We start from the raw sequence: 15,556 nt of genomic DNA, 5'->3' as shown, positions 1-15,556 counted from the left end.
TTAGTTAACAGCTCCAGAAGACAGGGCTGTTTTAATAAAGGGAAACGAAAGATATTCCAATCAAGCTGCAACTGTTTAGAGAAATAACAAATATGTTAAGGATATTTGTTAAGACAGACATTTAGGGCAGCAAAATATAGCACTTCACAAGGTTACATGTTACTACTAATAAAGTATCTTAGAACATTAGTATACATAACAGTTTACTGCCACATACGTGCATATATTGTACATTTAGTTAACACATACAGTATACACACATACATGGAATTCTCTTCACCCGCATCCCTCCCATCCCATCCTCAAATTCAATTATCGAAGTACAAACCCCCTTTCACATCACCAAGAATAAGCATGCAATTTCCTAAATATTTTTTCCACTGTTTTTGTTTCGTTAAATGTGGCACGACACACAAGATGCCTCCACACAGCATATAAACCATCTGGTAATGAATTTACTGCCCACTTTTAAAGAGAGAAAAACAAACAAAACACTGGTTTAAATTAAGAGTTGCAATTCAACTAGAGAAACTCACGCCCGATGGAAAGTTATCAGTCTTGACTAATACAAGACCAGAAGGGCAGACAATGGTACTAGTGAAACACTTAAGTGATACCCACAGTCTTTAAGACATTTGACTGTAATACTGTCTCATGCAGACAGCCACTAGCCCCACTACTTTCTAGATCTGCCCCTGCTCAAGTGTGGCAGGAATATCCCTCTTTATGCAAATAAAACACTAATCAAATGCTTGCTAAACATCCAATGTCACACTATGCAACTTTCAAATCATCACACATCTAGTCAAAACAAAGCCAGTTATTCTTGTATCCATTGTACTGTTACCTGACGCAGGTTCCTGGTTACTTTCACATCATGCCAGGCATTGTCATTAAATTTCCCATTCACAGGTTCCACCAGTGCTTCAAAGGCCCCTGAGCCCAAATTAATGACCAAGGAGACAGCTCCGTTTTTCAGCGCAAGATTGACATAATCAGCAGATTTTCCTGTATGAAGCATCAGTCCATTCCTCTGAAGTGTTTTAAATGACAGAGTTATTTCATCACTGCTACTCTGTATGGGATTTTGCGATAAATCATAGCAGAAGTATTCTGATCCCTTGAACGTYGCAATATATTCTTCTTTTCCTGATAAAGAAAAGGAAAAACAAAAACAAATAAATCACTGGCACAAAATTAAAAATAATATTCATTTATTATTTGTATAAGTAATTCAACAGTGTTAGTATTAAGCACTGTATCACAAAGTAATTCATTTTAAATGATTAAAATACATGGGGTATAAAAGGTAACTGTGGGGTTTACTGTGAACATATTTTTAGATGTCTTCCTGCAGAATTTTCATGGCTATCATTAAACCTGGAAAATGTACTTTAAGTAATGTTAATACGTTTGCTGATAAACAGTTTCATCTGGAACATCTACAGGAACATAATGTTTAAGTGAACACATAAACCAAAGTGTTGTTTCAGTCAAAGCTCAGATCTTCTCCAACACCCACTGAAATCTCAGCATCTCTAAAGGAATGCAGAACCTAGATAATCAAGGGATTAAGCCTAAGGTCTGGAATAAATCAAAACTACAAAAATGTTTTCTTAAGAATCTATTTCAGGACATTTAGATACATTATTCTAGGATGCATTTTTATTAGCTAGTAGGTACCATACTGATTATTTACGTAGCTTATCCTGAAAGTGACTGAGAAATACAAATAGTAGAAGCTACGTCTTCAGGCTCATCAGAAAAGAAGGTATAACAATATCTCTTAAGTCTTATATATGCGCACGSAAACACACACACTCTCTCTCTCTCCAATATTACATTATGCTTGTACAAAGATCTGCAGCTATATAAAATCATAGGATTTTTTACATTTAGCTAATAATAAGTGGTAGTAAATTTTCGAGGGAAATCTGTAAGTGTTAGTGCAGCATAAGAATAAAGGTATGGAAACCTGGTGACATCAAATTCCATCATCAGTAAGAACAAAAAAACTCAACTGCAGGAACACAGCTGCGTAGCTCAGTCCATGACATAATCAGCACAGAAACCAAATGTATGGATGAATATATAGGCAAGGGAAATAATGACAGTGTGAATTTAAGAGAGACCAGTGAATGAAAGCCTGAAAAAAACAGACAGGAGAGAATGGTTTTTTGGAAAAGTCCCTGGGCTTATCTGTCAACTACTGTGCCGTCTCACCCGCAGTCGCCCTACACTGGGCTGTAGGTGTAACACAGATGTTACTTATACGTAATGCTGCTTTTTACTTTAGATAGTGCAGCATAGTAAGTTCATATAGGACTACAAAGTAATTTTGGATAGTACTACAGACAGTAATCACATTTTAGCTCAGATTTATAGTAAGAATATTAAAAATTAATAGATGGCAACTATTTTGAAGTGCTGTCTCACTGATTTGTTGCAGAATCCTTCAGACTTTTTTTTTTAATCCAATCAGATCATTATTTTAAAAAACAAAGAATTTATTCAACTTATGTATAAAGCCCAAACCAGGCTTTAGCAGACTCTCAATCCAAATCAAACAACTCGGAGCTATCACTGCCTTACACAGCATCTGCCATAGGAAATTCACAATTGGATTTCACAGTCTAGGTCTATTTTTAAAGTAAATACTTCTATAAAAAGGAAAAAAAAGTCCCTGAGGGCCTTTAGAGGCACTCTTCCCTGTTACTTTTTGAGGACACATCTCTTACAAAATACAAACAACAAAAACAAAAAAATCCCCAGTCAATCTCCAGTTTCAAGCTCCAGGTTCAGCAATGTTCCCTCTGCTTCAGGAAGCAGCTTATCATACACATCACACACTTCTTCCTCTCTTGGCTGTTCACTACACACAGTAAACACGCAGTAGGAGCTACATGTACTGAAAATGTTGGTATAGCCTAAAAGACGTAAGGTCTGTAAAATCCAGCTAGCGGAGACACAGACAAACCCAGTCACCTTTCTGGGGAAGAGCTAAGAACCAGCGGTCCAGGCTTGCGAGTGGAAACGGTTGCGTGGTAAGGAAARCTCTAACCTAAGGGCATCTCATCCTCCCAGCTTCAGGAGGACAGTAGTTTTGAGTAATTTTTTTCCTTTTTGACAAGAAATTCCACTCTGGACAAAAATGGCATTCTTACAGGTGCTTTGAATAATGATTCTTACAGAAAAAAGAATACTTCAGTTTTCAAAGTCTGGTACTTTATGACCAAACAATTTTTACCTGCCATAAATTTGTACCCCTTAGGACAAATTTTACCCTTCGCTAAACTTGTTTGAAATGTGATCTAGATTCCACGTGCAAGACTGAGGGAAAAAAATTGCCTATGCACTCTATCCACATCTTTATTTTTATTTTTGTCATGGCCAAGAGTAGAGAAGCAGGAAAATACCTGTTCATCCTGCTTCTAACCCTTCCTAGCCTTTTAGACACAGTAAATAAGAGACATATTGCAACACATGCTAAGGACATGCAGGATTTGCTGCATCTGTTCTCCACATCTTAAAAATTCCTGTTTCAAATCACAGATCTGCARGCAAACCACAGAACTACACTGCCAGTGATGTGTCCTGGATCCTAACATGTTTTTGCAGGGGACAAAAGTCATGGCTCATTCTGCACAAAGAATTTGAAAATGATTTGGGATTTCAAMGCACTAAGCAGTAGACTGCAGGAATATCATACATACCACTGAGTGAATATTTAAGAAAGGCATATAATGCATAAGAGCAAAATTCTTTGCTACAGATTTACCAAAATCCCAGTCTGACTGCAAAGCTATATTAAAACAGCACAAATAACTATATTTAATAGGCAATAAATCTTAAATGCGGTAACTTGTGAAAAGGCAACACGTACCATGTATTTTATGGCTTAGAAACACAGAAAGCCAAMGGATAAAACTGAATCAACATACACTATATTTTATGTACATCCCACACTGTAAACCAGCTCTGTAAAACCATGTCATTTACAGAGGCGTGGAAATGCACGGGAGTATAAATGTATGCCAGTCACACACATTTCTTAAATCATTCCTGCAGGAGGGCCTGAAGAAGCAAGCAGGAGCATTCACTCAGGCGCCGAATGCTAACAAAAAGAATTATCGTCTCGTACAGCAAATAGAGCCACAATTTACACAGACTTGAAAAAGCCTTTAAGGTTAACATTTTTGCATCTTTCACACACTTCTGTAAGTATTCAAGACTAAATCTTTTTGACTTAATAGCATTTTCCTTGAGGAAGAAAATAAAAGGCCAAATCCCTACACCTCTTTATTGGAAAAAACAGCTTGAGTTGTCATTGGAAAGATCAAATCAGCACAGCTGTGATTGAAAACAACTATTTAATATGGATCCCATCGGATGGCCTTTCAGTAAAATCACTACTGGTAATCTCTGAATTTTTTTCCTTCTGCAGTATCTTCTTCAATCAATGCCACAATGGATTATGCACTCTAAATAATTCAGTTTTAATTTCTGAACTTGTTCCCATTCCTTGTGGCTTCTATAACAAGGCCTGCGATACTTCTTGGTATTGTCATTAGCTGATCAGTTTAATGATCTTCATACATGCTCCCTAACAAGTATTAAAGAGATAATGCCGTTCTTCCCTTCAGATTATTGTACCATGTTCACCCTGGCACACAAGCTGATTAAAACCAATTCCATACGAAGCTTCCCCCCAACTCACAGGGCAGAGACTAGATGGAAGAATTGTATGATCAGGCTGATTAGGGGAGCAATAAGATACCACATTCGGTGAATTTCTGTAAAGTATTCCTGAGTCGGAGGTACAATGTAATTAGTAATTTCAGCCACAAAAGTGTATAGAGTTTGAAACTGAAATTTAAAGATATCTTTTCAGTGTTTTTCTTTTCTTTTTTTAGATATGCTGAAACATTCGATTTTTAAACAAAATATTTGGCTTTGCTTCAAACTAACATTCACTTGTTTAAAAATTATCCTAATCCTAAAAAAGATTAATCCCCAAATCAAAGTAATAAAAAAAGTAATTTTACTTCAGAAAGATGTTTTGATTGAGAAACTTAAAAACTATGAGGGGAAAAAAACCCTTTAATCTTATTTTTTTCTGACAGCTCTTTTTGCTTCACCTATGAAAACRAAGTGTCCATTATTTGCTATTTTTACATGGGAGGATTGGGTTTAGCATATTCTGTCATCAGAACTTGCTGTAGTATTACGATGAAGAGCTTGACTGTGAAGGCTTTGCATTGTAAACCAGTAACAAGACTCCCTAGGGTAGCATAACACCGCATCGATGTGCTGGTATTTGTCAGGTAGGTCACAGCCATACTTCAGATTTCTAGAAGAAGATTAGCTATTTCCCAGGATAGCTGGGAAAGGTTGTAATCTGACATCAGTGCGTTCATGCACTGCAGAGTTAGAAGATTAATCCTCCCCTCTGTGGGATTCAAGACAACTTCAACCTTCAGAATTTCCAGCTGGCTAATTTGGATAGCTCACCTATCACTCAATCATTTTCTGGCACTTCGGACATATAAGAAACGCACAGCATTCAAATATAGTTGGAAAACATACTCTGACCTGGATCTACACAGAGCATCTCTAGAACCAGAAGCACACTGCAGAGCTCCTGGGTTGGGCCTGCTTGAAGGTTTTTCTGAGAAGGGAGGTGAAGAAGCTACAGTCTTACTCACGCAGCCCGAGGTCTGAACTAACCAGATCCACCAGTGCAATACTGCATATGCACAGCTCTACTGCCTCAGAACCAGGTTGGAAAATCTGTACAACACTACTCTGTAGGTTTACCAGCAATGCTTACACTAACTTGAAGATTTTACTGTAAATGACACATATCACTGGGAATCATTATTTCAAAGAGGGAAACCATCTTCTTTATTTTCGGAATGAGAAGTATGTCAAAACCAATCTGCTGAAGTATGTAGCAAAATCCTAACAAGAAGCTCCACCCAAATATACCGAATTTGGTTTTATTTACATATGCCGAACCACAAAGATGATGGTCTCAGGCCAATGGTGTAACTAGGGGACTCTAAATGAATTGACGCATTCCTGATCCAGATTGGTTTCACTTCATTGGTTTCATTTGACATTTAGGATTTCAGTAGTTACGGGTAGCTAAAGGGTGCTGGAAGGCCTAGCACAACTGAGGACTGAAAGGATGACCAGCAGCTCAGATGCTCCCAGTCTCATTTCCAACRTAAAAATCAAACTTTATTGATTCTCCAGGCAAGCTCCAGCTGTGGCTAAAAGCAGCAACTCCCTCCCTTTTCACAGTAGCTACTGTTTTAGTCAAACTCATTAAAATGAGATTTCTACTGTAAACAGCCTGTAGGAAACTAATGTTGAAAACGCTGAAATGGTTCAGTAACATTTTGATATGTCAGGAAAATCATTCCTGGCATCACTAGTTAACAAAAGAACAACTTTGATTTTTATTGTGAGGAATCTCACCGCTAGAAAAAATGTCTGCAAGACAAAAGGTCACATGGCTCGACTGAACATCTAATGAGAGAGTCAGGATACTCAGCTAGATTTCGTCTCATTTTCCATTACCTGCTGCCTGTTAAGAACCACCACACTTTTCAGCAGATGATTGGTACACTTGKAGCTGACACTTGTGAAAACACACTTTTTTGGTATGGTAAAAGAATGACTTCTGGAAACTGTTGATTTCAAACTGATGGAAGTGTTGTAGTATCTTTTTACAAGACGAATCTCAACACAAAAATAACTTTTATTTATACACTGTAGACAGCTACTACATGAATTCAAATACTAATTAMCAAGACAATATTCTAGTTTGGACAAACTGCACAAAATTAAAAAGAAGAAAAAAAAGATGAGACAACGAAAGCGGATGTAGCTGTAAGTTTTCTCTGCATTTCTCCAGTCTTCCGATTAATGCATTCCTCATGAAAAATTAAAATCCCCTCCCTTTTTTTATGGTTACTTGAATTCAACTTCAGTCATCTTTGCGCCCAAAGTAGCACTAGCACCTGGCAAGTGCTCAGGGATGGTAATGGTGATGCTGCCTTGCTCTGCCCAGATACGAAACGGGAAGATTAAAGGTAGAAGAGGCACAGCTCTGCTGCTGGACAGCTTCTGCTCAGTGCAGCCTACTGTGGATTCTGCAGAATCAGGACTAGGAAACTGGGTTACAAAGGTTTACTGTGCCTTGTTTTAAATACACACTGAAAAACATAGACATTTCCAGYAGACACACTGCAGAAGCCACGTATAACATGTCAAAGCATTTTGTATGTCAGATGCAGAACAGAAAAGCCATGAAGCAAAACCAGTAATCATCTCTGCACTAAGTCTCTCGTACTTTTGAGAGACTTAGAATGGGTAGATTCCTAAGAAAAATTATTATTAAAATATATTCTAATATTTTTTTAAAAGCAGCTATAAACTACCACTACACCATAGTACCTTCTTGCTTAATTTTAAAGAATGAATTAAGAACAAACCGTATTAATAACCAATAGTGTACAGTGGTAGGTTTGTTTGTTTTTTAAATTATCACTTAATGACACTTAMAAAATAGAGAAAGCATTTAAAATGCATGGCAGTCATTCCAGCCAGTATCAAGTGCTGCACTTTAATTTAATGACTGAAAYATAATTACCTGGAGAGAAAAAGCACAACAAACTATGAACACTAATAACTGAATTTAACATGTTTTCATTCTGTATTCTGAGCATATTAAATTATTGCTTATTACTTCCGTTAACATCCTGAATAATGGGATATGCATACATCTGTGTGTGTGTGTGTATGTGCATATATCTATATCTATCTATCTGTCTATCTATCTATCTATAAAGACATCTCAGCTATTTACATCATAGAGAGGTCTCAGAAAGTGTGTTTTATTAATAACACCTCACAAGGCAGAAAGGGTGCATTTCCTATTTTCTCACGTAGAATTTATTCTTGTTTCCAACTAAAGTCAACAAGGGTTTCAATATTTGCTGCTTTGCAGGTTCATTTAAGTCCTAAGGGTCTGATGAAAAGTCTAAAAGAAATATTTCCGTAGGCTTTGGTGGACTTCTACTATCCTACAGTGGCACTCCGTCAAGATTTACAGCATATCTAGTCTCCATCTAKGCAGCATTAAATCAAATCATAGGTCTTGCTGATTCAATAAAAATATCATCGTGTGCCCACGCCTGATTTAAATCAAACGCATACTCCTGGACAGTCTGACCTTATGTAGATATGGTATTAATAATAAGACTAGTGAAATAATGTCCAGATGGAACAAATCAAAGTCACTTAATAATATCTATAATATTTCTTTAAGGCTGAAGAAACCTAAACTCTTAAAATACACTTACTGCAAAAATAGGAATTCCAAGCACCTAAGTCATGTGAAAACCTAGTAAGAAGCAAACAAAATTTAGTAAAGTGCTATCTATCTAAAGAACTATTTTCACAGAGAAAATAGGCTGATTCCATTCTATTTCTGAAAGCCAGACTAGTGCTATACAGTCTGCAAAACATTAAATATGGACTGAATAAATAAGTCAGTTCAAAACAGTCTAATGCGTTCCCAGCTGTACTGTTTMGCGTTCCATGTCATGCCGATTTAAAATTCAAATGTTTATACGCCATACCAGCTCTTTATTTATAAATAWAGTCTTTCAGAATGGAATGCAATGAGGGAAAACTCTACCATAACAGCGTGTAAATATTATTAATGAAGATATCTAACTCTATAAAGCAAAACAGCCTAAACTGCTGCTTCTGTAATAAACAAATAAAAATCAGAAACTAATGGTCTGTCATTACACTTGATGGGAATTCTGTCTACACATGGTATGCAATACTGAACAAAAAGGTRTTTCAGGAGGTATCACACACAAGGTATGTCAGCATATTGCCCTTTTAGAAGACCAACCTATATCATTCTATTGATCACTCACTGTAACTAAAGATAGAAAACTAGAATAAAATATTTTTTCTCCATCTTTTATACACACATTTGAATTTATCTGGTTTCCCAATTACATAAAAAAGAGTTACTGGACTACATATAGAAATAAAGAATGCAGTCAGACAGAAACACAAGTGACTACTGTCTGCTTAACAAATTTAAGAAGTAAGCCCTAAACCAACACCTGAAACCAAAATGATGAAATTATGATAATGCCTAAGAAATTATTAATTCACACGGAGTACAGATGGTCTACTTCTTAAAATGAATTCAACAGTTATTGATGAAGTACTGACACTGCTATATAGGCAATCAGTTTTCCGCTATCTCATTTGAGGTAACTAATTTTTCTTTCTATTCTTCTTTCCCTTCCTCACGTCCCTTTCTGTTCCTTCACAAYTGCTCGCCTCGAACCACTCTTGGCAGAAAAGTCAGAGAGCCTTTTGGGGAGAAAATGAGATTCAGGATTCCAAGCCCACATCCAGGAACCAGGCTGCTGTTTCTTTGCCATTTTTTTCTTTTCCTTTTCCTATTAGGTAAATACAATCCCTGGCTCTTTTCTCTGTTGAGACATACTTAAAAGTATGCACAACCTTGCAATCGATTCTCTAACAGGAACCCAAGCCAGTACTCCTGAGTATCTTATTTATCAGCATACCTGGAAATCGGTTGTAGAATCTACTGCTGCAATACTGAAGCAAACTTTGAATTACAGACAAGATAAGGCTTTATTACATGTAAATCAGCAAATAAGGAAAAGTCACTCACAAGTTATTATAAGCGAACAGCTAAAATTACAACAAGAACCTGCTTTTGTCTGAAAATGTCACAGAATAATGCAGACAGTATCACAAAAAGCTACCAACACCAGAAAAATTCTAAAAATAAAAAAGACCCAAAACACAACTTTAACGGCCACATTATACTGTCTTCTTCCTCCTTTATTAGGGAATCAGCCCATTGCAGGATAATCATCACTAGCTTCATGTAAGAGCAAAACATTCRAGAAACATATGCAATTGATTTTGGAGGAATGAGAAATCATTTTTGAAGGACTTTTTAAAAATTTTTCTTTTGCAGAAAAATACTGTACAAATATTTGTTCCAAAGATGAAGGGAGCTAGTGGAGCAATCCCAGGCTTTTCCCTGTAAGCAAATCATGCAAAGGAAAAAGGAGGGAAGTAAGAATTTCGTTAGGTACATGCGGAGCCTTCCACAGCTACTCTGAATTATCATAACCTCTGTTTATAGAAGTACATTCTTGCAGCCCGGTTTATTTCATATAAAGATACTGCAGATGAAATCAAGGCACTGAAGTCTGTACTAGTTGTATCCATTGTGTATAAGTAAAATCTGTAGTACATTTAAGTAGACTCAAGTACAAAGTGGAATTCCACTGGGCAGGAAGAATTTAACATTGTAAGTGATACAAAACCATGTATAATGCCATGTTCCAGTAGCAGAGGAAAAAATCTGAAAGAGCTTTTCTAGCTCCTATTTTACAYACATAATCGTCATTGAATTAGTTATTAATTACCAGAAGTATGAACACTGTGATATAAGCTTTTGTGATCCCTCATCACCATCTCAGATTAGCATAAAATCATAGCTGTCACTCAAGTTAAATGACTTACAGGGAACACTAGATAAGTGACAAATTACTCTATTTTACTAGAATAGCAAATTTAATTCATTTCGGAAATCATTAGATCATGCAGTTTCTTCACTAATTTTCACTTCATTTAATCAAACACAACATATACTTCAAAAACAAAACTGCATTTGGAGAGGGAGAGCAAAATGAACAGAAATTTGTAGGAAGGATGCCTTCTTAGCGTACATGAAATACTACAGACTTATAAGCACAAAATAAATGGATCTTTTTCCTATGAATACTCGTGTCATTAACCACATAAACCATCATYAACAACAGTACATTAGAAAGTCTTACGTGAACGGTTCACGTCATAAAGATAACACCCTTCTCAGAATTATTCAGAAAAATGAAGCTAGACCCAGTAATTTCAAAGACATTCTTATTAAATTAAGAACAAACAGCAAGATATCTAACATGTAGTACATGCATTGCTACACAAAAAGAAACTAGTTTGCAGTCAGAGTATGCAGAGAYGCTGCGAGGAAGGCGAAGGCCCAGCTGGAATCGAGTCTGGCAAGGGATGTCAAGGACAACAGGAAGGGCTTCTTCAAATACATCAGCAGCAAGAGGAGGACTRGGGRAAAYGTGGGCCYGCTACTGAATGRGGCGGGGGCCCTGGTGACAAGGGATWCAGAGRRGRCWGAATTACTGAATGCCKYCTTTGCTTCAGTCTTCACTGCTAAGGGCAGCCCYCAKGAATCCTGCAGCCYGGATGTGAGGGAGAAAGTCTGGAGAAGGGAAGACTTTCCTTTGGTTGAGGAGGATAGSATTAGAGACCTTCTGGGCAGGCTASACATCCACAGATCCATGGGCCCKGATGGGAGGTACCCATGGGTACTGAGGGAGCTGGCAGATGTTGTTGCCAGGCCACTCTCCATCATCTTTGAAAGGTCCTGGAGAACTGGAGAGGTGCCTGAGGACTGGAAGAAAGCCAGTGTCACCCCAGTCTTCAAGAAGGGCAAGAAGGAGGACCCAGGCAACTACAGGCSMRTCAGCCTCACCTCCATCCCTGGAAAAGGTGATGGAACAGCTCCTTCTGGATGTCATCTCCAGGCATATGGAGGAAAAGAAGGTGATCAGGAGTAGTCAGCATGGATTCACCAAGGGGAAATCYTGCTTAACCAATCTGAGAGCCTTCTCTGATGGAATGACTGGCTGGGTACATGAGGGGAGAGCGGTGGACGTTRTGTACCTTGACTTCAGCAAGGCTTTTGACACTGTCTCCCATAACATCCTCCTAGAGAAGCTCAGCAAGTGTGGGTTAGACRAGTGGACAGTGAGSTGGATTGGGAACTGGCTGAARGGCAGAGCTCAGAGGGTYGTCATCAGTGGCGTGGAATCTAGTTGGAGGCGTGTGGCTAGTGGYGTASTGGGTCCCATCCTGTTCAACTTATCCATCAATGACCTGGATGAGGGGACAGAGTGCCTCCTCAGCAAGTTTGCTGAGGATACCAAGCWGGGAGGAGTGGCTGATCCACCTGAGGGCTGTGCTGCCATTCAGAGAGACCTGGACAGGCTGGAGAGTTGGGTGGAGAGGAACCTCATGAGGTTCAAGAAGGACAAGTCCTGCACCTAGAGAGAAATAACCCTAGGAACCAGTACAAGCTGGGGGCTGACCTGCTGGAGAGCAGTTCTGCAGGGAAAGACCTGGGAGTGCTGGTGGATGACAAGTTGACCACGAGCCAGCAATGTGCCCTTGTGGCCAAGAAGGCTGATGGTATCCTGGGGTGCATTGGGAAGRGTGTTGCCAGCAGGTCGAGGGAGGTGATGCTGCCCCTCTMCTCAGCCCTGGCGAGGCCTCATCTTGAGTACTGTGTCCAGTTCTGGGMTCCCCAGTACAAGAGAGACACGGAGCTACTGGAGRGAGTCCAGCRYAGGGCTACAARGATGATCAGAGGGCTGGAGCACCTGCCCTGTGAGGAACGGCTGCGAGAGCTGGGCCTGTTTAGCCYGGGGAAGAGRAGACTGAGGGGGGATCTKATCAATGTGTATAAGTACCTGAAGGGAGGGTGACAAGGGGACGGGGACAAACTCTTTTCAGCTGTCCCATGTGACAGGACAAGAGGCAATGGGCAGAAATTGAACCACAGGCAGTTCCACCTGACCGTGAGGGGAAATTTCTTCCCAGTGAGAGTGACGGAGCACTGGACCAGGTTGCCCAGAGAGGTTGTGGAGTCTCCTTCTCTGGAGATCTTCAAGGTCCGCCTGGATGCAACCCTGTCTAACATGCTCTAGGTGACCCTGCTGAGCAGGGRGGKTGGACTAGATGATCTCCAGAGCTCCCTTCCAACCTTACTGATTCTATGATCCTATGATTCTAGTTTTACTCTACATTACTCTCCTCAAAACTCGGTGAGGATATAGGTCAGAAGGTGGGAAACAAAACTAGTATTACACAAATACAGGGATCAGTTACTCTGCCAAGGAAAAAATTGTGCTGAACAACTGGCCAGAGGCCTTTTCCAGGCCTCCAGAACTGCCCACTGCCCAGCCTGGCAGCTAAACTCCAAACGTCGATTCGTTCGGCGTATACGGTTCTCACTCCAGACTAGGATATGGCACATCCTTGTTCATAACTGACTTTCGTGTTTACCTCAAGAAATCACACAACCACACAGCAGAGAGGCTTTCAATACCAGACTGCATGAAGAAAGAAAACATGAAGAAAGCATGGTCTGAGAACTCTGCATGCTTCAGCTGGCTGAAAAACTGATGCTACAAAGCAAAAATAAGGTATTTCATTGTTTCTCATAGTAACTTTAAAACTTCTGCAAATACCATTTCTAAAATGAGCCTGGCTTGAATGATGACACAGGCAAGTTCCTCCCTCCTGGCCTGTGCTGGCTCTCTCCTGCCGCACCTTACGAGGAAGAGCTGCACAARAGTCAATTGTAGCAGCTCTCCCTCTGAAACAGAAAACTAAACTGTGTCGCCACTAAAAGATCCTATATCCAGGCCCGCTCTGGGGAACCACCAAAACCATGTTGCTCCTTGCTGAGGCCTTCTGAAAGGCTTACATTCATTTTCCACTATCATCAGAAGTTAAAATGTGAATTATTAGAGACAAAAATAATAAAAAAACCCCCTTAAAATTGCTTTGCCTCTGTTGGTATTATATTTCACGTATATTTCAAATGAGCAAGTAAGACATAAAAGAGCTTATTTTATATATACATACACATAGAGTTAAGTAGTTGAGCAATCTGATAAAGAACATTTCCAGTGCTAACAACTGAAGCTTTCGAAACATTAACTGAACATCTCTCTCTTTTATGGCACTGCACAGCACTATGGGATCTGTACCGCATGTCCTGGGGTTTGGATGCAATACTAAACAGTGAGTAATTTTCTGGTCCTAATTAACTCCAGTTAAAATAAGCACAGCATAACAATAAGTTTTCCAAAGATGCACAGGGAAGGCCAATGGAAGGGTATTATGTGCATAATGAGCCATTTTTTAAAGTCAGTTTTATACTAAAAGGAGAGAGAGAGTACAGGAATATGTAGCATTTGTCTCTATAATGAGAACCACTACAACAAAAGTGATTTGTAAAAGGGAAACCAAAATGACCATCTTTGGAGAGAAATGTGACACAACTGTCACCTTTTTTTCAAACCTGTGCTCAAGTTTGCCTCACTGAAGGAATGTCTACCTATAAGCTACCAAGGTGGGAAACAAAGCTATTGGTGTCAGGCTGCAGARCCTGTCTGGAAGAGAGTATCTGCAACCTTTTTCAGCTTCCTATAAACATGGGAAATAAATATGCGAATAATCTTTCATCACCTCTTCCAGCCCACTGAGGATACTAAAAGAATCTCTCTCACACTTAGAGCAAGCAGCACGTTTCCAAGTTACCGGGTATACGAGGAATATATTCTATGAAAGAAACCTGCAGCAACAAAGGAGACCTGAAAAACTTAAGGCTCAACTGAAGTGAACTGGTTTTTATAGAAGGACTGAAGAAGTCTTATGGGGCACTGTTCCCTGCTAGGACTTTTTGAATTAAATGTCTTTGCAGAAGTAGAGCAAGCAATTCTCGGCATTTCCATGACAATCCATTCCCATTTCTTTAAGTACAGTTAAATTATCAAATTATAAATTATTACTTCAGTTATAAATGTTAAAGGAACTTATTTTTAGACATTACATTCTCAAGACAAAGAAGAATCTCAAAACCTTCCAAAGTAGAATGTGCATTATTATAAGGATTTGTCATCTTGTTTCAGTGTTGCATGGCTAATAATTCAGATAAAACTATATTCTCCTTTAGTAAGCTCTAGCATGAGAAGCAGCAACAGCGGCCCTAAGCATTCTCCTGGGAAGCATTTCACTCTCAGAGTTGGCTTCAACTGCCATCAGAAAGTAGATGAAAAATGGCCAAATGACATGGGACATCAGAAAGCTCTTCTGGTCTACAGACTGTATTAGCCATGATATTTCAACTGTAACAATAAGCACAYGGTAAATTAACTTTTTATATATTATCTCCAACTAAGCATCAAAAATGGGCCCCAAAATATCCCTATATACTCTTCCTACTTTCAGCCCTTAAAACACCATATCCTTTTCCTATTTACAGTAAAGTGGCGAGATTTTTATTAACTGTCCATAGTAGCATCTTTGAAACGTAGAATATTTTTGTAAACTAAAAAATGCACATCAGTCAAAGGCAAATGAAAACTGAATTTGAACTTGACACAATTTTAAAATGAATTTCTGATTTATGAAAGAATATGGACTGATCATTTTGTTTTATCCTTTTTTGTGATCAAAAACTAAATGTAACTAAATTAAAAGTTGTAGATAATTTTTAAGATTTTAAGAAACAGGTTTTTCTTCTAAAGGGAGATAAAGGTAGGAAAAGATCTCTTTCATTAATAACAATATTTCGGTAGTTTCTTTAACTTAACTTTTAATTTTAATACTC

The 15,556-nt window shown here is 38.7% G+C and overlaps 1 protein-coding gene across 1 annotated transcript in view; it reads right to left on the bottom strand.

Moving 5' to 3' along the window:
• NRXN1 (neurexin 1) overlaps positions 1-15,556 on the bottom strand; it is a 702,150-nt gene that overhangs the window by 463,320 nt on the left and 223,274 nt on the right. The window contains exon 3 of the mRNA XM_085325818.1: positions 848-1,149. Within this exon, the coding sequence (XP_085181944.1) occupies positions 848-1,149 (302 nt within the window). The remainder of the gene's footprint in view (positions 1-847; positions 1,150-15,556) is intronic.

This window comes from Rhea americana, unplaced genomic scaffold (assembly GCF_003343005.1).
Source record: "Rhea americana isolate MKP2758 unplaced genomic scaffold, rheAme1 scaffold_123, whole genome shotgun sequence".
Lineage (NCBI taxonomy): Eukaryota > Metazoa > Chordata > Aves > Rheiformes > Rheidae > Rhea > Rhea americana.
The sequence above is the reverse complement of the archived record's forward strand: the minus strand, read 5'-3'. Positions and strand labels throughout refer to the sequence as shown.